At 40.9% G+C, this 21,533-nt stretch overlaps 1 protein-coding gene across 1 annotated transcript in view; it reads right to left on the bottom strand.

Annotated features, from left to right (window-relative positions):
- The window catches only part of RNF150 (ring finger protein 150), a 120,322-nt gene that overhangs the window by 23,877 nt on the left and 74,912 nt on the right, over window positions 1–21,533 (bottom strand). Inside the window, exons 3-6 of the mRNA XM_086464308.1 lie at window positions 15,444–15,515; window positions 14,944–15,026; window positions 7,427–7,523; window positions 632–842 (exon numbers count right to left, since the gene is read on the bottom strand). Of these exons, the coding sequence (XP_086320434.1) occupies window positions 632–842; window positions 7,427–7,523; window positions 14,944–15,026; window positions 15,444–15,515 (463 nt within the window). The remainder of the gene's footprint in view (window positions 1–631; window positions 843–7,426; window positions 7,524–14,943; window positions 15,027–15,443; window positions 15,516–21,533) is intronic.

The raw sequence follows: 21,533 nt of genomic DNA, 5'->3' as shown, positions 1-21,533 counted from the left end.
CTCTGACCATCAATCCTTCTGAAATGAGACATTCAAGTATGAATAAATAACCAGATGAGCTTCAGTTGATGTAAGAAGATAAAGGAAAGGCAAAACCAGAACTCAACTTTCTTTTTTTCTTGACCAAAGGCAGTAAAAGTGATTGCTGTGTTCACTGTTTTTTTTAATGATACGCAGGTAAGAATAACTTCCACACGGTAACGTGCTGCTCAGTGAGGAAAGGCAGGCCAACGCACATGCACCAATCTGCTTCACAAAGAAGTCAGATAGTATATGGTGGGTTATCATGGTGAATGGGATCACTTATTATAAATAGTATCTGAAGATGAGCATAAGTTTATACTGTTTTGTGTTGACTGAAATACGTTTTTCTGTCCATGTAGGGGACCCCAATTAAGAGTTTGCTAGTCAACATACTGAAGTGTTCACAGGCTGGAAGTGTTCGCAGTACAGCAGAATGACATGATATTTAAATTTACTTACCCTGTAGGTTTCTGCTGGGCTTAAAATAAAGCCATTGCTCCGTGAAAAAGCCCTCAAAGGCCATTTTTCCCCACACTAGAGATCGGTTTGTGATTCGGGTTTCTAAACATTTATTTCAGTGCAAACTCTGCCAGAAAGAGGAACTTACTGCTTGTTGTGAGGTTACCCTCCCCAACCTGGGGAAAGGAGTCTATGTCTTGGATGACTTGTAGTACTCCCACAGTCCGCACCGGGGGATCCAGGGCTACGGAGCTCTCGTTCACTGTTATATCGCTGGCTCCTGTTATCTGGTTGGTTGGCGGTCCTCCTATGGATGCTTCCAAGTCTGGAGGTATATCATCCATGCAATCTGCATTTGGCTAATGGGAAGAAAAAGAAGAAAACTGAGCTTTTACCTGATAAAAAGACTTAATTTACCTGTTCCCACTTCAGTGTTTTTCACTTTCTTTCAGTACTGAAAATGGCAACGTATGATGAATAAACACGCACAGTTTGTTTGTTTTCATGTACTTAAAACTTCTTAATACAATCTGTTGCAAGAGAGACCCAAAATACGCACTGGAAATATTCAGTATTAAACTGTGTCACCTACAATTTCTAAATATTCTTGTTTATACTTTTTAAAGGGTTTGGGAGAGTGCATGCTAAAAAAGTAACTCACTTACTAGTATGATCTGCTCAAGATAGGCAGACTGCTGAGTCAGATTACAAACGTAAACAGAGACAGTAGCTGAAGGGGAATTATTATCTTTTCCCTAAATACACATTTTATAGAGCAAATATCAGAGCTTTCACGAATAGGAATTCAAGGGAACTGCCTGTGGGCGCATCTATGTGTGGCATGCAAAAATAGAAGTTAAAGCTGCTTATAAGAAAAGTTTTTTAACATCAGAAGATCTTTTCCTTTGTTAATGCTATTTCCTACAGAATAAAATTATGACAAAACAAGCAAACAAGCAACAATGGGTATTTGAAGAGTATTATTCGTTCCATAGTCTTTCTCGTTTTCTGATCCAGAGAGACTAAGGATGGAACCCAGTTCTGGGGAATTTTGACACTTCTCTTGCAGTTACATAGTGAATGCACCAACACCTCCAGAACGAGCCAAGCTCTTCAAGTCAAGGGAAGCAATGAGAGGGGGCTGTGGTGTCCGCCTTTTGCACAGTTTCCTTAGCACTGAGTGTCTGTTCACAAACAGCATTCAAGACTTCAAGTGGGCACTGGGTGGCAAGGAGGATCATTTGTCCAGAGACACTATGTCCAAGACTAGTTTCTACACTTGATTTCTCTGTGCCTGTTATAAGCCTGATGCTCCCATTCATAACAGCAGTGATTTCTGTGGAGCTCCACGTAAACATCAGTGACAAACACAGGAGTAAAAAAGCTTTTTTCCTCTGAGAGGAAACAGATTCTTGTGCCATTTGCCCATAGAACCAGGTCTAGTTCTCCTCAAGGCATGGAGAATAAATGTTTGCATAACTCTTTCAAGAATTGGGTTTTGAAGTTTTAACACATTGTAACAAAAGCAAGGCTAATTCAGAAATGAGGATGCTGCGTGTCAGGGTGCAAAGCTTCCAAAATGAGAGGGGGACATAGCAAGGTTGAACTGCAATTACCTTGTAAAATCAGGAAATGTAAAGTTAAGATGTTCCCATTTATCTTTATTGTCCAGGAGTCAGACAGCTAATCTGGATCAGTCACTTAGATTTCCTCTGACTTCAAGAGTTTGAGACAGTTTTTCTGTGTGATTCATCCCACCCTAAGGTAAGTGGTATGAATTGCCCCCTCTGTCTTCTCACTGCTCAGCACTAAGCAGAGAAGAAGCTTAAGCTGCTAGACTGGAAGCTTAAGCTGCTAGACTGGAAATCCAACATCTGGATGGCTAAAGTCAGAGGAGGTGTACTCTGCTGTCGATCTGATTTTTGCGATGCTTAGCTGTCTCACTTACTAAGGCATTTTGGAGAATCTCACTACCTGCCTATCTCCAACAGCAGACACGTAGAAACTAAGCAAAATATGATACAGCAAAGACTTAAACAGAGGTTTAGCTTTAAGCACAAGAGTAATCCCTTTGAACTCAGGCATAGAAGGTTACCATATGCTTACATTTTTTGCAGAATCAGGAACTTAGTATGTTTTCTCATTTCCCAGACATTCCCTGCCTGATTGTTGCCACCTCATAAATATTTTTTTCACAAGTGTTCCTCATGAAACAGGCAAGCATTTTAAACAATCCCCAGGTGGCTTGTATCCACAAACTGAAGTTTGGGATAAAAATTAGAAATGTCATTGTCTGGCTGCAATCTAATCCACAAGCAGCAAGAGCTCCTCAGAACTGGGCTAAAGGCACATTCAGCTCTACCAGGTTTTAATGAAACTCACTGAACCTGTACTTTTCTAAGTGAAATCGTTTATCTGTAGGACTTGGATCCAAAATTATTCCTTAAATCTAGCACTCTTCACGCATCCTTAGCTGTTATAACAAATGCTTTCAGAATTTCATTTTTAACTTAAATTTGGCTTTGATGGCAGTGTGTCTTAGAGAAAAAAGCCTGTTTTCTTCTTTTTTACTCTAGGAAAAACTGTTTCAAATTTTTTTCAGGGGATTAGTTGTCTGTCCTTTGCTCTGATTTCAGTTATTCCTAGAATGGGGTTTTATTACTAACTTTAAAACCTTTAAAAATGGGGGATTATAATTGAAAGCCAAACCAAACATTAAAGATGCAAAAATAGCGTTGCTCGATATAATTAATCCCTTTACTCCTGAACCATTGTAGTTGGAAAAAATATTCCAAACTAAGCAGCGTACTATAAAACTAATGATATGAAATACTGATCGAAAAAAACGCATTATGGCTTTGCTGTTAGAGTGACCCAGATACATTTGCTAAGTTTAATTATATTGGTTTCACTCATTCCCTGCATGTAAGTGCTTTGAGGGCACAATTCCACTAAAGTCAAGAGAAGGCTTTGTATTGACTTCTGAGGGCTTGGCTAAGGCTCTTAGTGAATAGCTTCAAGTCATCCAGTCTGCTGCCAAAAATGCATCTGTCTGCATATCCAGCAGATATTTGCAGAAAATGGGGAGAAGCAGAGGGAAACTATTTTATGTGATATGATCATCCCAATAGCAATGTAGCTCTCAAAGTGAAAGACACTTTCACTGATAATTCACTTCAAATATTACAGCCAAAAGAGGCTGAATTCACCAGCAAAGAGACAGCGCAAAAGGTTATGCCAACTGTTTGCTGATAGATAGTTAATAATCCTTTGGAGCTGCACAGAGCCATGGTGAAAAGCAGAGATGTAGGGAGCTCAGTTACCGTGAAAACAAGTGCCTCACGGCAGCCTGGGGAACGTGGTTTTAGGGCAGATAGTATTTGAAATCTTTGTTACAAAGTAAATGGAGAGTTTAGATGTGAACTGAACCGAAGCATTTAGATATTTGGGTTTTAACCAATCATTTCCTGGAAAATCCTGAGTCTTCCTGCTACATGAAGCACAAGATATCCACAGTGACACAACAACCATAGGACAAACACGCAGCTGGCAGGAAAAAAAAAAAACACATTAGCCTTGCCTATGGTAAAATTTCCTCATTCCTCCCATTGTAAAAGCCTGCAAAAGGACTTTGGCAAATTTGCACTCAAGTTTCCCATCAGAGGCTGCTGCCTGCCTAAGGCTGCTTTTCTGTGTGTGGAAATTTCAGCTAAAATGGCTCAGCAAGACTCAAGAATGTGATTAGGGAATGGCATTTTGCTTTACCGACTCTACAGAAATGTTTGCCACCTCTTACTGAGAAGCCCTAGAGCTTTACAGCTTCTTCCAGGGAAATGTCCTTTCCCACAACTGCCTACTGACATCTGGCTAAGTTACGAGCCTCTGAAAATATCAGTTCATGTGTGCCGACAGAGACTGGTGCCCTATTTGAGATGGACAACTACACTCCAAAGAGAAGAGGGCTTTGCACAGTGGCACCAGAAAGCACCCCACAGAACCAATGCCCACCTTGGGTTGCCCTCAGCTGATGCTGGGCAGCAAGAAGGGCAAGGACGCACAATTTCTGCGTGGGTGGAGAACAGGTCCTGTGAGCTGAGCGGGGAGCATGAGCAGCAACACCAGGGTGGGAGCTCAAAACGATAAAGGTTGGGCAGGAGGGGTTATGCAGAGGAGAAGCAGGAAAGGGCATGAGGTAGGAGAGGAAGAGACACGAGTTGAGGCATATTTTAGAAAGAGAAGACAGAGAAAACAGAGGAAGAGGAGCAACTGATAGCAGTATAGGAATTTTTAACCCCCAAGCTACCAGATGCTCTTAGACTTCCACTTCCTTTGCTGTCAGCCAGAAGAAACCCATGACATGAAGGCTACCATCTGCTCTCAGTATCCATGGAAAACAGCTCCTGCTGTAAGTCACCTCGAGGGGTAAGGTCCTAGCATGCAGCTCTCCCTTCACGAACCTAACCAATAATCCATGTGGGTCGGAGCCAATATGTTTCCTCCAAATGACAGAGTGGGCTGTTTTCAGTTTGTTGTCTTACAACAACCTAAGGAAATTTTTACAGAAATTCATACAATAAAATCCTCGAAACAACCTTTGCTAGTGGAACATTAACATCTAGGTGCTTGATTTTTAGTGTTAAGACAGACCAGCACTAAGGCTGATTTGAAATCTTAATCTGACCCAGTCGTTTGTTGGTTACAGCAGTATCTTTAATTACATGCCCAGTACAAGTACTTCCTCAGAAGCTCCATGCGGAAAGCTCTTGGTGAGGAGAGCAGGATGGATCCCCCTTCTGCTATGTGGTACAAAGAGAACGAGACAGGGAGCTGTGAGAAGAGAAATGATGGCTGAGGAAACTGAATGGTGTTTTTAATTATTCCTGGAAATTAGGTTCTACACTTGCCACTACAGAGCTGTTCATATGTAGTAAAAGCCAGCCATGTAAACCAAAACCTTTACACATGGCCTCTGGGCGTGTTTTCCCTTCCCCTGGATGTACCCAGCCTCAGACAGCCTGAGGACAGGCTTAGCCTTCAGCAGCTGTCAATGAAGCCACTGAGAGCTACATTCAGGATGTAAATACCAACAGTACTAAGCTTTCTGGAAAGACCTTAACATCTGTTCTCCCTAGTAACAAGCGACAGAACAAAGGGAAACGGCCTTAAGATGCACCAGGGGAGGTTCAGGCTGGATGTTAGGAAGAATTTCTTTACTGAAAGGGTTGTCAGGCATTGGAACAGCCTGCCCAGGGAGGTGGTGGAGTCACCATCCCTGGAGGTGTTTAAGAGACGGGTAGAGGTTGTACTTAGGGACATGGTTTAGTGGTGTTGCTAGAGCTGGGACAAAGGTGGGACTCGATGATCTTGAAGGTCTCTTCCAACCAAAAACCATTCTATGATTCCATCTCCCTGCAGGCCTCCAAAAAGTGGAGGTCTGATTTGTCTACACCCTCTGATTATGAAGTTGTATGAATAGCATGTCAATGAAATGCTTGGGCAAAAATGTGAATGGACGAGTGTGAGAATAGAAATCGTGTGGTCCTGCATGGTGCAAAAGAAAGCCATGGAACAATGTACTGGGTAGGATGAAGAGGTGTCAAAATCCTAGATGACTGTTCACTGGCAGGCCTGTGAACTGACACATAGAACCTGGGAAAAAATATCTGAATTTAAGCCTAGGTGCAGAGATACTGAATGGCAGAGCCAGCCTTCATTCCGGCCTTTCCTGACATCTCAAATACTGATTTAACAGTTGTATCATCTTTTAGTACCTCAAAGGTAATCGACACGCATGGCAGAAAAAGCAGCCCAACTGTAATGACATGTTACCCTAACTATAATGCTCTACTTAATTTTTCAAATTGCCTGTTTTTAGCTTGGATTATATTAGGTTAATTAACATAACTGCCTACTTCAGTAAAAACATACTTCATCACTTGCTGTGGAACCTCTTCTGTAGCAACCTGCTTGGCTTCCTAGACTCCATGAAAATGAACTCTTGGGGACTGGCTGCATCAGCTTCCCTAACATGTTCACATGAGCTGTCACTTTATACAGCTCTTTCACATGTGAGCTGACATGTCACCGTCTGTAACTGGGGAGGGCACTTAACAGCACCTGTTAACGCATCGACTGGTGGTGTGTCAGTACTGAACTTCACTATCACGTGGCACACCTTGCAGGGTGTGAGAAAGTGACTCACTTCTTCCTGGTGAAGCCCCTGATCTCAGCAATAGCTGCTGTTAGGAAACCGTATGGCAGACAAGACATGCACTATCTGAATGTAAACATGCAACCTAAAAAGATCAGTTGCTTTGGCAGCTTCTAACCACATCTGAATGTTCCAAATAACAAAGAGCTTAACAATTTCTTGTATGTCATGTGGTCCACCACATGCTTAGTTACTGGGAGAAACGCTCCCTTATTGGAACTAGGAGTACAGAGCTAGCTACAGACAGACTTTAAGAGAAATCTGACAGAAAAAAGATTTGGCTCCCCGGAATGAGCAATTAGTTGTCCTTGACTAGTATAGCAGGGAAAATTTTATTTGCAGACCTTCTGCTTTGAGATTTGAACTCAGAGTACAATTAAAATATAAATCCAGTCCTGATTTAAAACAGAAACAAAAGCTATGTAAAAGAACCTATAAATTAGAGCTCACCAAAACACCAGCAAACAATCCTCTGCTCCACAAAGCAGGCAACCACAGGTACACAAATCCCAACACCCAACCAACCCCCGTACACACGCACACTCTTCCTTGCTAATAAAAGTGGGGTGCAGAAGAGAGGTAAGTCAGACATTTCAGCTTGTACTCTCCTTAATTAATCAATAACATAGCAAGAAGAGTAGGATGGGAACAGACAGGCAAAGGGCTAGGGATATACCCAAGTAGCTGGTGTTCCCCCTCCTGCCCCAACCGGCTGCTCTGCGACGTGCTTACCGGGATCCCTAGAGCTTTTAGAATATTCATTTTACACATCGGGCAGGTACGATGGTCTAGCAGCCAGGGGTCTACACAGGACTTGTGGAAAAGATGCCTGCAATGAAAACCAGGATATTTTAATTCAAATCCACCACAGCAGAATTTACCACTTAGTACCAGATGCTTCTTCTGAATTCAGTAAAGTGAGATTATTTCAAATGGTGTGGTTTGTGACCTCGGCAAGGACTGCAAAACTATATCCTACGCACACAAGACTAAAATTATTTCTGCAGCATCTCAAGCACATGTGCACAGCGTTGCTCAACTGAGTTTGGAAAAGATGACGTACACAATTAGAGAATTAGGAAAAATACACAAAATGCATTAGCAAAACTCATATTCTTTAAATGTTAAAGGCTGCGAGTAAACAAAATCTGCTTGCTGGTAAAAGTGAAAATCACATTAGTATTTCTTGATGGTTCTACAGACAAACCTGATTATACATAATTTAAATGTGAAGCCATTGGGGGTCTGGTATTTTTTAGGATGCAGGTATAAGGAAATAAAGTGAATTAAAAAAAAAGCTACCTTTCAGTTAAATGGGAAAAAACAGGATGATGATTTTTTAAAACATTCTCCCTGACCTTCCTGCTCTTTAGAAGCTGTACATCAGAGTGAGCTCCTAAACAATTCCAGCCCTGAAGTGGTTGTTGCTAATCCTGTGCTTGGTCTGAAGTGACCACTAAGCAACCACCTGAGCCCTGTGGCTGCTGGGGGCCACTTTTCTTAGACATTATCCCGGTGGAGAAACTGAAAGCTTCTTGTTTAGCTTCGCTTGACACAAACAGAGACTGAATATAGAGATATTTAGTGCCTGTACCTGACTGACAGATTTTATTTTCTCTTCCTAGCATATTCTGTTACCCTGTGGTTATTGAGAACAAATGTTATAAAACGCAGGAATGTGGGGCTAGGGATTTAAGAAATGCTGTTGCGTAGGCCAAGTAGAGGAGTTGGGGCTCAGCCCAAGGCAGTGAAATTTGTTCAGCCCCACTCCTTCTGAAGAAACGGTGGAAAGTTTCCTGCTATGCACACAGCCTCAGAAATTACACTGGCAGGTAGGAAACCGAAAATTGACTTGCTTTCCTAAAAATCTTTTTTAACGAACTAATTGTATAGCATATTCAGTTGGAAGGGACCTTAGTCCAACTGCCTAATAATAAGCAAAATTGAGAGTATTTTATTCTGAAATATACGGCTCAATATACAGCTCAAACACACAGTTTTGCTCCAAAAGACGCAAACTAAGACTAATTTGCTTGTTTTGAAGCACCAAACAGATCAGCTCTAAATTTCCTTTCTAAGCTTGCAACAGGTGTCCCACATTTTACTTGGCAGAGCCTGAATGTCGTGTTTCAGTTTGCTTGAACTTTTACATTTCAGCAGTCCCCAGCCTGTGTTTCCCTGTGCTCCTCTGCCCCACGTGCATCGCTCGTATGGTGCAGCCATACAAACCCACCAGGACACCAATGGCGGACACAGCTCCGAGCTGCCCGAGGCTTTGCCTGGAGCAGGGCACGTACCAGCCTCCACAAGGACATGCAATCTCGGAGAAAGCTGGAATCACTGAAATATTTAAAACTAGTTTGGTGCATTAAGTGGTACGTATGCAGCTGAATGGGCCGGCTGCTGTGTTGTGTCCTCTCTCGCGCAACAAGACACAGCCTTTCAACTTGATGGAAGATAGTGAGGTGCACTTTCACCAATATCAATTTGCAACCCTGGCTCTCACTAACACATACTAGGTGGCTGGCTTACTAGCTGGCTTCAGTCCTAAATAACACTAGAAATCCAAAGCCAAAACTGTGTGAAATCTCAGAATCTTTTTCTTTTCACTGCGACGTTTTTTTCTCACTACTTCTAGAAGAAACAGGGCCTTTGTGAAACAAAGCTGCATGGCAAATTATCACATTCCTGTACTTGGTCTGACTTCAAACACCTATGGGAAAGGGCAAATCTGTTGTTGGAAGTTCGACCTAGTCTAATTATATCAGTTGGCTGCAATACCAAACTTTGTCAAACCTCATCTGATCCTGTATGTCAACATGATTAAGACAAATGAAGTATTGTGACACTTGAAGTTTAAACCACTACTTTACTGAGGCGACTAAAGTTCACAACAAGACTTGCTTTACTGGGTAAAAACACAATGCACGAAATTTTGGTCTCTGTTCTACATAACCCTTCCTTCCTTCCTTTTATCTCAGGAGGGGCATATTCAGCACATCACCAGGCAAGCATTCTGCATAGGTGAAAGCATAAACATACGGTCCTCAGGCACGTGTAATTTTACATTTAGAGGTCTAACCAACAGAATTCCTTGGGTGCGTCCATTCATGGAGAGTACTGAAAGTCAATGTCTTGCTTTTCAGCTATTTGAAATAAATATGAAATTCTCGACGGTGATTGTTTTCTTTAATTATATACTCAAATTCATAAACAAGCATGTTTAACTGCACATCTGTGCCAAAATAATCAGTACATTTACAAAATCTGAGATAATTATTAATGTCTTGAAAAAAACAGATTTCCAAAATCCTTTTTGGATAAAAGATATGTAACTTTTATCAAGCCATTTTATCATAGACTAGAAAGTCTCCTTTTGTTTTCAAGTTCAAGCTTTGCAAGCCTCAGACAAGCTGTGGTTCATATTACAGCATTTCATAACGTTTGTCAATCACCAAGTGCTTGGAACTTTTATGCCTTAAAGACTTTAAAAACTGAAGTTTAGAGTTCCTAAAGATGGCTTCAAAAAACAATATTGTAAAAGAAATCCTACCAATGCTGAGGAATTTAAATACATGACAGATGTCACTTTGCTTCTCTTAATACTAAATTAGCACAGTGTATTATGGCTCTATTAATTTCAGATTTAATATGTACAACAGAAGGAGCTTGATTATTTGACAGAGCTCTACAGAAAAATGGAATGTTACTGGAAATCAGATAAAGATTTGAATTTTTTTACCACATTACATAATTAGAGCGCTCACAATATCTATTTTTGAACACGTAAACATTTGTGCAGAGAAGTGAGGTGGCAGGCTTCGCAGATTTGGATTTGAAAGTTTATTTTATTCATTGGTAGCTACAGTGCTGCATACATGCTTACGCCTTTCAACAGATTGTGAACGGTTTGATGTCCTGATAGGTTTATCATCCAAAGTCAGGCAAAATAAGTGTCAGCACAAAGTAAGATGAGAGAGCAACTGCAGTATTTCACCATCACATGGTAAGATAAAGATGTAAAAAGATGAACTGCAACAAAAAATCCTTCTCCCTCTGCGGTTCTGACTGATGCAAGTTTTAAAAGGAAGGAGAGGGTAGAGGCATCATGGATGAGTTCAGAAGTAATGACCCATACGGGGAGACAGTAAGAGAGATGTTTCAAGCACAGGCTTGGGACATAGCTTTGACAATCAAAGTCAGAGCCAGAAAAAAATATGGTGTGTTTTTTTTTTTTTTTTCTTTTGTGTGCAACCACATGCATTGCAAAACTATGATGATTTGGATGGGTTCAAAAGTTTCTCAAAAGAACTGTAATTGATTAGTTGAGGGAGAGGAAGGCAAGAGGAGAGGGGATGTTGTAACAATCCTCATACAAAACAAAGGCTTCCATAAGGAGAAAGGAAACAACTGTTCTTCACCTCTCCTAGGGATAAGAGACACAATGATGTGTTTAAACTGCAGCAAGTGAGATCCAGGTTGCACAACAGGAAAAGCTTCACCACAGTCAGCACAGCGAAGCACTGCAATATATTATCAGGGGAATTTGTAGAGGCTTCATCTTGGGAGACTGCAGAGTGTGTTGGAAAAAAGTCCCAAGAACGACATATGCACGGCCACTGCCCCTGTGCTGTTCCAGAGGTGGTGGCCTCCCGGGATCCCTCCTGAATGCTTCTGCGACTGCACGTGGCTACATAAAGCTCACAGAGCACAAAGAAAGAAAAAGCACCTCAAAATCCCAGAGCATTTCATTCACTATTACCTAAATAGCACTTCATATTTTTTAACTGGAGATTGCTTTTATTTGAAATGTATTTAAATTTTCTTTAAAGCTGGAATTTTAATCTTACAAGAAAAAAAAATTCATTTTGGGCTCAGATCAAAATTATAATAATAATTTGATTGTTGTAAAACTACTGTAAAGCTTTCAGCTTGCCAACAACTTTGAGCAGCTTTTTTTCCAGGTTAAACTGTCCTCCTCCCACCTTCTACTCCTAGTCCTAGGAAGAACTTTCCAAACTGCACACAAACAAACCTAGCAGTCATGTAATTTTTCTCAGAAGAGAAGTGTGAGCTAAGGCAAAAGGAGGCAAAAGCAGAAAGAGAGGTACATCCCTAGTGACCCTGAGTAAGAGCATCAGTTGCCTGAGATTAGACAAAGGGCTGAAGCAGAGGACTGAGAAGCGTTTTGGTGAGAGACAGAGCAGCACTGTAGTATCCAACGAGAAGGTTTGGGCTTTTGGGGGTGCATGTACAGTATTGTTTGGTTATTTTTGAGGAAGAAGGAAGGACAAATGAAGATGATGATGATGAGGGTGAGAAGAAAGAATATGTGTGACGAAGTAATTTTCACAGGAAGCTAATAAAAAGAGAAAGGAGGAGGGAAGCAGTCTCTGAAATCACAGTTGTTCATGGAATGAAGGTTCAGGGGAAGGGAATGAGCTGTAACAGGGTCAGAAAGCACGCTTACTGGTGACAGAAATGAAACAACCAAAAAAAGAGCTTATGAAGAACTCAGTAGAGATGAGGTTGAAAGAACTGTCTTGCCTGTCTAGAAGTTTAGTAAAGTTAGTAAAAGTTTAGTAAAAGTTACACACTAGGAGCAGCAGCACCAGTAACTTCTCCAAAGCCAGGGTAGAAAAGACAAAGGCGTTTTAAAGCTAGAAATGGAGGACAAGAAGGAACTAGGGCTATGACAAGACATGTCACTCTGGGAACAATGAACTTGGTTACATTTGATGTTGTGTCAGTGCCCTCAAAGATAACTTCAATGATGCTTGCTACCAGTATACATAAAACCAGCCAACACTTTTTTTACCAAGTGTCAGTCCTTACTTATTTAATACACTCTGTGGAGTGAAGTTTATTAATACAGTCAGTTGTGGGAGCTGGATAAAGTGGACAGAAAGGAAGAAGCATAAGTTAACTGGAATTCTCCTCCTAGCTCTCCAGAGTGGGATACATAACAACAGGCTATCGCAGTGCTGGCTCTCTGCCAGCAGAAAAGAGAAGACATTCGGGGAAATGGCATAAGTACTGGTGAACATCTATCTATATGACTTCAGAGCTCAACCACTGCAATATTGGCTGGTGGATTTTTGGTACCAATTTCTTAGGAGAGTCAGGCTCCACCAGCCTTAAAAAGAAAATCTCAGGAGATACAGGGCTTTATACAGAGTGCCAGCTAGCAGTGGTTTTCCCAGTACCGCTGCAGCACAAAGCAGCAACTTTCGTGTGCAGCTTTTGGGGCATATTTGGCTTTGGAGGTAAAAAGCTCTACATTTTGAGCACCTCACAGATAGAAACACCAAGGTCAGCCAGTACTGGTGTAAGGCTTGGTGAAATGTCAGTCTCTTATTAAACAGCAGTTTAATGAGGTTCCCATACTAGAAACCGCGCACTAGAAACTGAGGATGCTGGAGGAAGAAACCTAGAGAGTCTGTAGGTCTTTATCAAGATATAACACTCTCCTACTCACTTAACAGAAATGAATCCACTTTTTTTTTTTTTTCCCTTTAGATGAGGAGATGTGACTGACAATAGCAGAAAGAATCATGACTACCATTTCCTGTTCTGGAATTTGTAAAATACTGCCCTCACAATTCATGTAGCAGGAAAGCCAAGGTTTGTGAAGTAGCTGCTTGGGAAAGATCTTTGAGTTTTTATAATTCAAAACTGCTGTGGCTCAAACTGTGAGTATTTTGCAACACAGTTCTGCTGCTGCTACCCTTTTAGCATGAGTCATTTTCTAGGCAACCTTTTAAGTCAGCCAAGAACTGAACATCACCTGTTAACTATGTGTTTCCTATTCACTCTGCTTGACTCAACACTGTGGATGACAAAGTCTGACTGGAGCCTCATTGAATTATGAGGCGAGACACAAGTGAAAGCTAGAGCTTAGACATACTTTTTGCTGTTGTATAACTACCTCCAAAAACTGCCTGACTCTATCATGCAAAATTTCCCATGCTTCTATGAAAACAGGCTTAATGTCAAACCAAGGTCCATGTTTTCTGGTAATTTCTCATTTTTCTGTATTTCTGCTTCATGAAGTGATGCGTTTGTGTCTGCTCATAGAAAAAAAAAAAGAGTTCACGTGTAATTTGTCATTGTGAGGGATTTACAGTAGGTCAAATTTATGATTAAACTGTTGGTTTTTGTTTGCCATTTAGGGATGACAGTAAACAGATTTAACGAGTCACATGAACAAACAGAAATAGACAGCTTGTAATATTCAAATATCTACTAGGGAACACATCAGGAAAAGAAACAAATATTTCAGTTTCTCAAGCCTGTGAACATGTCTGCAGGAGAAGAAAGAAACTATGGGGAAAAAAAAATAAATCTCTGCTCTGTATGTACCACACTTGAGATTCTTATTTCTAGGGAAATCAAACACTTGCTCTTGCTCTCACTGTTCCTAGAAAATTTCATAAGAAATTGATTTCTTTAGAGAAATCCTGAATTAGTTAACACTTCACAGACGAATACAATGGCACAGAGAGAAGAATAGAGCTGTTACAGGTGGCAAGAGGCTGCGCTCCTGTGTGACATCACTGCGAGTGTATGAGCTGCACAGGGCACGTTCATATGAGGGGAAGAAAAAGAGAAAGAACAAGCCCAAAAGCTCTTCTTGTGACCTCCATGTCCCGCATGCCTGAGAATATTTTCATGCCAGCAACAGATAACATGGTCTTTGTCACATTCCCTTTCTGCTTTACTGTTTCTAGTCAGCATATATCTTTTTATGGCTGTTTTTTTTTTTTTTTTTTTTTTTTTTGATAGCAGTCATCCCTTTCTCAGTGCCTGGACATGGTCCATGACAGCAAAAGAAGTAGCTCCATGGGGAGCAGGAGCCTGCTCTACTCCCGACTGCTGTGTCCACCTTAAAATCAGGAGCAAATTCTTCTAAGGCATTTATTCTGGACTGATACAAAACCAATGAGGAAAACAGAGGAATCAAAACCTTTAATTTAAACGTCCAACTGAAGAATTCGTAATAGGTCCAGATCAGACAAAATTTCTATCATGCTGAACTCAGGGTCTCACCAGCATTAATACTACTTTCACTTCAAGTTGAATAAAGAGGCATTTCAGATATCTTTATCAACAGATTTTGAATAAATCAAAATGATAAACTCACTCTTGCCTCCCCAAGCTCTCAGGTAATCACATCAGCATCATACTGTGAGAACAGAGCCTGTCTTGAAGTAGAACGACCATCAGAGCTAAAAGCACCTTCAACTTACCTGCAAGGCAAAATTCTGACAACATCATTGGGCTTGTAGCCTTCGATACAAACAGCACAGTTATCAAAGTCTGGCTCAGTTTCCTACAGAAAGAGAACATTCATCATTTACATTGTTTGATTTTGTCAGCTAATCTCTTCATACAAGAGCCTATGTAACAAAGCAGAATGTTCACTGATGCATGCTGCAAATCCAATAATGCATTTCAAGACAAGCAAGTCAGATTTTCCAACATGTTTCCTGTTGGAAACTTGCCCTGGGAAGCATGCAGATTTAGTTAGCATGTTTTAACTTTCAGGATTTTCTGCATCTTCACAGAATCACCTTCTCTCTCTACTTCATTCCATCCATAAATTGCTTACCAGTATTCCTTCACCATCTGAAGGACACATAATAGCTAAATCAGCAATTGCCATTTCTGTTCTGCCTCACTGTCCCAGTGGTCTGAAGGAATCCTCAGCACAGAGTTTCATTTGGTAATGAGCAATTTGAAAAATTACCTTATCACCTTTCCTGATTGTTCTGACTTGTAGCTTGCTGATTGCTTTCTTTGCAGCATCTCCAAGCCGGCGCTGTAATACAAAATTCACTTTTAAGTAAAGAGTATCTCTTCATGCAGAAATCATCACCTTTTCTCCCTAGGCTTCTTAATAATCTGAAGTGACTGTACATGGAACAGGACAGTGCTGCATAAATATAAACCGATGAGGTCAGTCATACTGTTATTCACAATAAGGGCACAGTAGGTATTCTAGGCACACTGGTAACCCAGGGCTGATGAGGCAAAGCTACTCTAATGAAGTTGCAGAGGAGACTGCATGTGAGCCCATCATGATGCCACACTACAGCACCTTTACTGTTCCAGTGAGTAGCAAGGTATGTAACAAGTCCAATATTTGGGTATCCTACTTCTTCCCTCTCTTTTTTTTAACAACACTTGTAAAAAATACATTATTAAATGAGGCCTGGGCTAGTAAGCAGAGTGAACACTGGACTTAAGATTCAGAAGGTCTTTATTCTCATATTGTTCCAGAACTAGTTCATGACCTTTAGCAAGGTGCAAGTGCTGCTAATTTGTTAACAATGAAAAACGTGAATAATCTTCTCTGCTGTTCTCTTTTCCTGCAATACTGGGTTGCCTACTGTATAGGAACAATGCAAACCGAGGAGAAAGCATCTACAGTTTCTAACAGGTAAAGCACTATATAGTCCTGCAGTAACATCCTATCCATACATAACCATTTGCTTGTTCTTTGTCTTTCTGTCTTTCCCTCCAGTGGACCATGAATTGCTTACCACGTGATGTTGCTGACTGTTCTCCTGTATTTCCAAAACACTGTTACTGTGCTGGCGGGGTCACAACCACTCAGGATTAAAGTATGTAATAACAGCCTGACACAAAACACCCTTTTCTCAAATGCTGAAGATGGAGATGCCTGCCTCTTGCAAGAGGTTCAGAACACTATGGGGCAGTTGATACAAACACTGCTCAGCAGAGCTATGTCTGCACCCTTTGCTATTGAGCTTGTGCCTGTATCAGTGCTCCAAGGACTTGGCTGCTCATTTGTGCCAACCCAACAACGAGGCAATCTGGAGACAGACTCACAGGCTGGAAAGGTCTTTGAGAGGTCACGTACACCCACCCCCTGCTCAAGGCTGGGTCAACTTCAAAGTCAGAGCTGTGTCAAGTTTTGAATATCTCCAGGAAGGGAGATTTCACAACCTCTGTGGATAATTTGTTCCAGTGCTTAACCACTCTTACAGTCTTTTTTTTTTTTTTCTTTTTTCAAACATATGAATGGAATTTCCCTTGTTGTAATTTGTGACCATTACCCTTCTCCTTTCTCTGTGCACCTCCGAGAAGAGTCTGACTCTACCTCCTCTCCAACCACCTGTTATGCAGCTGAAGGCTGCAAGCAGAGCTCTTCCTCCTTCTTTCCTCTTCTCCCAGCTTAGCAACCCGAGCTCCCTCGGTCATGTGGTTCTGTCCCCAGATCACACTGGTGACCCTCTGGGCTCTCTTCAGTTTTTTCATGCCTTTCTTGTACAGTTTCATGCAGCAACACCTACTCTGATGTCTTCTTGTCAGTTTTGTAACAGTTCACGATACAGTGCAGCCCAATTTGCCACCGATAAATTACTTAAACTCTTCTCTTCACTTCCCCTCCCCATCCATGTTTCCAGCCATGTGTTGTTAGATAGGAGGGAGACTTAGGAGCTTTGGTGACTCAGAAGACATTCAACTTTTCAGACTGGGAACACCGCCTGCGCCAGAGTTCAAAGGCGCCTGTCAACAAGAAGGGTTTCCAGCTGGAGAGGGTGACAGCACGAAGCCAAAAACAGAAGGAAGCTGGATGTAGTTTGTAAATTGAGACCTAATCACCATACAGATAGGATTAATAAATTACCACTTTGTTATTCAGATTCAATTAAAATAACTGGATTAAATTTAGAGAGTAATCTTATTGGACTGGAAAGACATAGAAGACTAACAAAATGCATGCAGTACTGAAAGCAGAGAGCAATTTCAGATCTGGCTGAAGAGGTGAAAATGATCTTGCCTATCATACAAGATTTAAATACAAGCTTTCCAGCATAACTAATTATTACACGTGAGTATCTTGCGTTATACACTATCTTTTCTGTGGTACATTTTTCTCACAGTTTCCCTCAAATAAAGGGATCGTACGAGAGCTGGAAACATTTCTTGCCAGCTATTTGATTTTTTAATGTAAATCAAAGACTGACTGATAACATACAGCAACACGAGAGCTATTATGTCTTGCTTCAGGAATTGCTTGCGACTCCTTTTTATCATTATTACTTAAACTAATGAAATGTCTCAGTTCTTTTTTGCACGTTCTTCAAGGGGAAAGGACAAGATTAAAGACTCATGTACGTCTCTGATCTGCTTGTTTTCATATTTGCTTTCTCTTATCTATCTTAATTAGACAAGTTCATGACTTACATGCAAATGAGAATAATTTAGGTTTTGAAAGAACAGGAATATCTTGGAGTAAAGTCATACTTTACTCCATACATACATACTAAGGCATGCTATCACTTACCAATGATTTCCCCTACAAGATAAGGGGCATTACAATAGTTTAAAGGGTTTAAAGTGAGGCTTAGAGATTTACAATCATAAATCTCATAATCTCATTAGCAAGGCTGCAACATTCAGTACTGGACTGGAAGGAGTTAAGCACATCAGATGCAGTGGTCTTGTGGAGACGGTGATAATAGTTAAAACGAAAGGACAACAGCATGGAAAGCATCACTTATCGGTTCCTGAGGAAGTAAATGACCATAGATGCTGTGGAAGAGAAATTATAGTGAGTGCTTCTCTCTTAATGGCCTTACTAAACTGTCACCTTTGCAGGGAGGAGATTGCCTTGTACAGAAGGAAGCACACCATCAGGATGAGGTATCAGATGCATTTCCTGTACCACAGATAAAGTTTGTGGACTCCATCATGGGAAGCATCTTCCCAAGACTGCTTCAAAGATTGATGCCTCTACTCAATGGCCCAAACCTCATTCAAAGTCACAGCCAGCAGTCTTCCTTCTCAGATAACTGCTTGACCCTCCTCATGCTGCCAGTCACATACTGATCCTTCACTGGAGATTAACCCAGGACACGTAAGTCCCTCAGCCCCACTGCGATCGCTGCCTGCTTTGGCATTCACTATCCCGCAAAACTCAATGAGCCCACCTGGTTGCTTCTTCTTAACAAGAAACCAATGGGAAGAAATGACATGGAACAAATATGGTCAATAAGTCTAGCACTTAAATGTCATCCCCTTGCCATCTTCCTATCTCAGAGATGACAAGAAGAAAACTACTATTACTGGTGAAACATGAAATCTGACACACTGACAGGGTTTGTTTTGGTGGGTTTTTTTAAGCCTGTGTTCTGGCTGTTACAGGGCTGAGACAGCAAGTCACATTTTGCTGAATTATCTGCAGGACTTAACTTGTCATGTAGCTCCAATCTGCTTTTAATTAACTCTGCAACCTGATGTTTTTTGATGCAAACAATTCCCACAGTCTTTCACAGAGAAACTCTCTCATCTTCAGGAAGGCTCCAGGAACAAGCTGCTGAGGAAGCAGACTGCCTATGCTTTCCTCTCACAAATTTACGCTTTTCACATCAAAAGGGTGTATCATCAGGGCAACCACCTACTTCCTGGAAAAAAACAGGAGGCCTTGGATTTTCATCCATGTGAATATTACTACCTATCTTCTACTTCCACATGTACCGTACAGTCGTCTGTGCTAGAGATACTCTTAAAAATTAAATGTACTAAAATAAAAATTGAAATGTAACCATATTTGTAGCTGACACCCTGGATGCAGGTGCACAAGTCTGTAACGGAAGACAGTTTTGTGCTCCACTGCATTAATTCCCAGCCAAGTTGGGACAAATGGGCCGGGGCATTCCATGAGAATCCTTGAAGTCCTGATTCTCCACTCATCAAAATCAGGCACCTAACTGGAGCGAGCTGTGTCTTCCTTCTGGCACATGAACCTGGATTTTACACATGGTGAGGGAGAGTGGTAGCTGAAGATGTACATGCTGTACGTCCAGGTTTCATCTCACTGGGGAGTCACAGGAAATGATTTCAGGAGATTCTTCAGTCTTTCTAGCTGCCTCTCTCACTAGCTGGACTCATGGCTTTCTTGACGGATAATTAAATCAGTTCCTTTTGGGTTTACCACTTGATCAGCAACTTATGCTGTGCACAAGAAGAGAAGTGCACCTGGAAAGGAGGGTCACCATATAAAAGAGGACAAGGAAGCAAAGATGGTTATGAGGCTTGACAAAAGGACACATGATGTTTTTCATGAAAGGAAGATATAGTTGCAATGGGTCAGCTTGGAAGAGGTAAAATGGAAGAGGACTTAAGGAGAACTTGAAGTGACCAAGGAAAGATGTTCAGAAATCTTGCTTTCATGTAACAGTGCAACACCCTCCTGTTTGGAGATAACAGCTTTTTCTGCCAATCATATTTTGCAGACAGCCACATTGTCCCATTCCCTCAGCACAGTGCCCAGACTACCGATCCAGAGGAGGCTGAACTGCTCCTGGTACCAACTCCACTATCAGCCAAACCCAGGAAGGGCATGCATGACAGAGGTTAACAGAGGGGTAGGCGTAAGTTCTTATTTGTCACAGAAAACATAGGCTGTCACAAGCCCTTGTTTTAAAACTGTGGGATTTTAAATCATTCAGATGTCAAAATGAATTTAAGCTTTTATTTTTTTTTTTTTCATTTTAAGTGAAGTCTAATAAATGAGTCGCAGAACAGGGCAGTCAGTCTGCACAGTTAGATTTTATCGCACTGCGGGGTAGGAACGGATAGCACAACTTTCTCTGAATAGGACAGCTGGCTCCCCCTTCATCTGATGCTCTGTTTATCCAAATATTTCAACATTTGGATAAACTTTAGCCTGAGTACATCAAATACAAATAGAAGGAAGCATCTTTCCTAAAGTCAGCCAGCAATGAAGGTGCTTACAACACACGCAAGGTTTTCAAAAAGTAAGCACAATACCTTTGTACAAATAGACACATACAAGTTACAATGGCAAAAACTTTTGAGCACAATGACAAAAGAATCTTGCTCCAGCAAAGCAACACCAACATTTTTTATTGTATACATCTCAACACCAAAGATATTAACATAGGACTTTGTGATCCCATCCTTGTGTTACAAGAAAATATGTCGGAAAAACACCCAAGCAAAACTTTAGGGGAAACATAGAGGAACGCTTATGGAAAGGGAAAAAGCAAGATGAGCTCTTCTGAACTACCAACATCATTATATTCCATAGCCAGGACTAAAGAAAAAAAAACAAACCACAGCAACTCGTTAACACAAATGGTCAAGTTTTATCTGTATATTGTTACCATTTTTCATATGAAAAGAGCTAACAAAGAGATTAGAGGAGATGTCAGACAAAACTGGATGAAGAAACAACATGAAGAAATTCTAGCTTGCTCCATATCATTATTACAGCTTTGGCAAAGAAAATAATAAGTAATTGCTTAGGAGGCACACTTTCTTATTCTTCCGAAGAACAGAACCGGTATAATAACAAAGTTATTAAAACCTCTGCACAGGGCAACTACTTGTGCACATGTTACTCTCATTCAAACTTTGGAAAGAAAATACTGAAAAGGAAATCTTCTTGAACATATAAACCTATAGTTCAAAACTATGACATATTACCTGAAAGAGCTTCTTATTTTGCTAGGTTTCACATTTACATATGTCTATTTACACTGCTAATCTGCCTGTATAATTACTTGATTAAAAGCACACTTACGGTACTCACATACGTAAATGAGGCACACATGTGCTTCTGTAGTCAAAGCATCTAAAAATTATCACAGCCATTACAGTCTCAGTGAATCTGCTGCCAATGATGTTCAAATTCCAGCTGGGATAGTCTCATTCTGGCTATCTAAAATTTCATACTGTATATTTAAAAGGAAAAGATATTCTTTCTGTCTGTAAATACAGACCAGCTGCTCTCTATCTTACAGAATGCCTGAACTTCAATGGAGGAGGGTAAGGGACCCCT

The sequence above is a fragment of the Leptosomus discolor genome, chromosome 4 (assembly GCF_034619465.1).
Source record: "Leptosomus discolor isolate bLepDis1 chromosome 4, bLepDis1.hap2, whole genome shotgun sequence".
Taxonomy (NCBI): domain Eukaryota; kingdom Metazoa; phylum Chordata; class Aves; order Leptosomiformes; family Leptosomidae; genus Leptosomus; species Leptosomus discolor.
The sequence above is the reverse complement of the archived record's forward strand: the minus strand, read 5'-3'. Positions and strand labels throughout refer to the sequence as shown.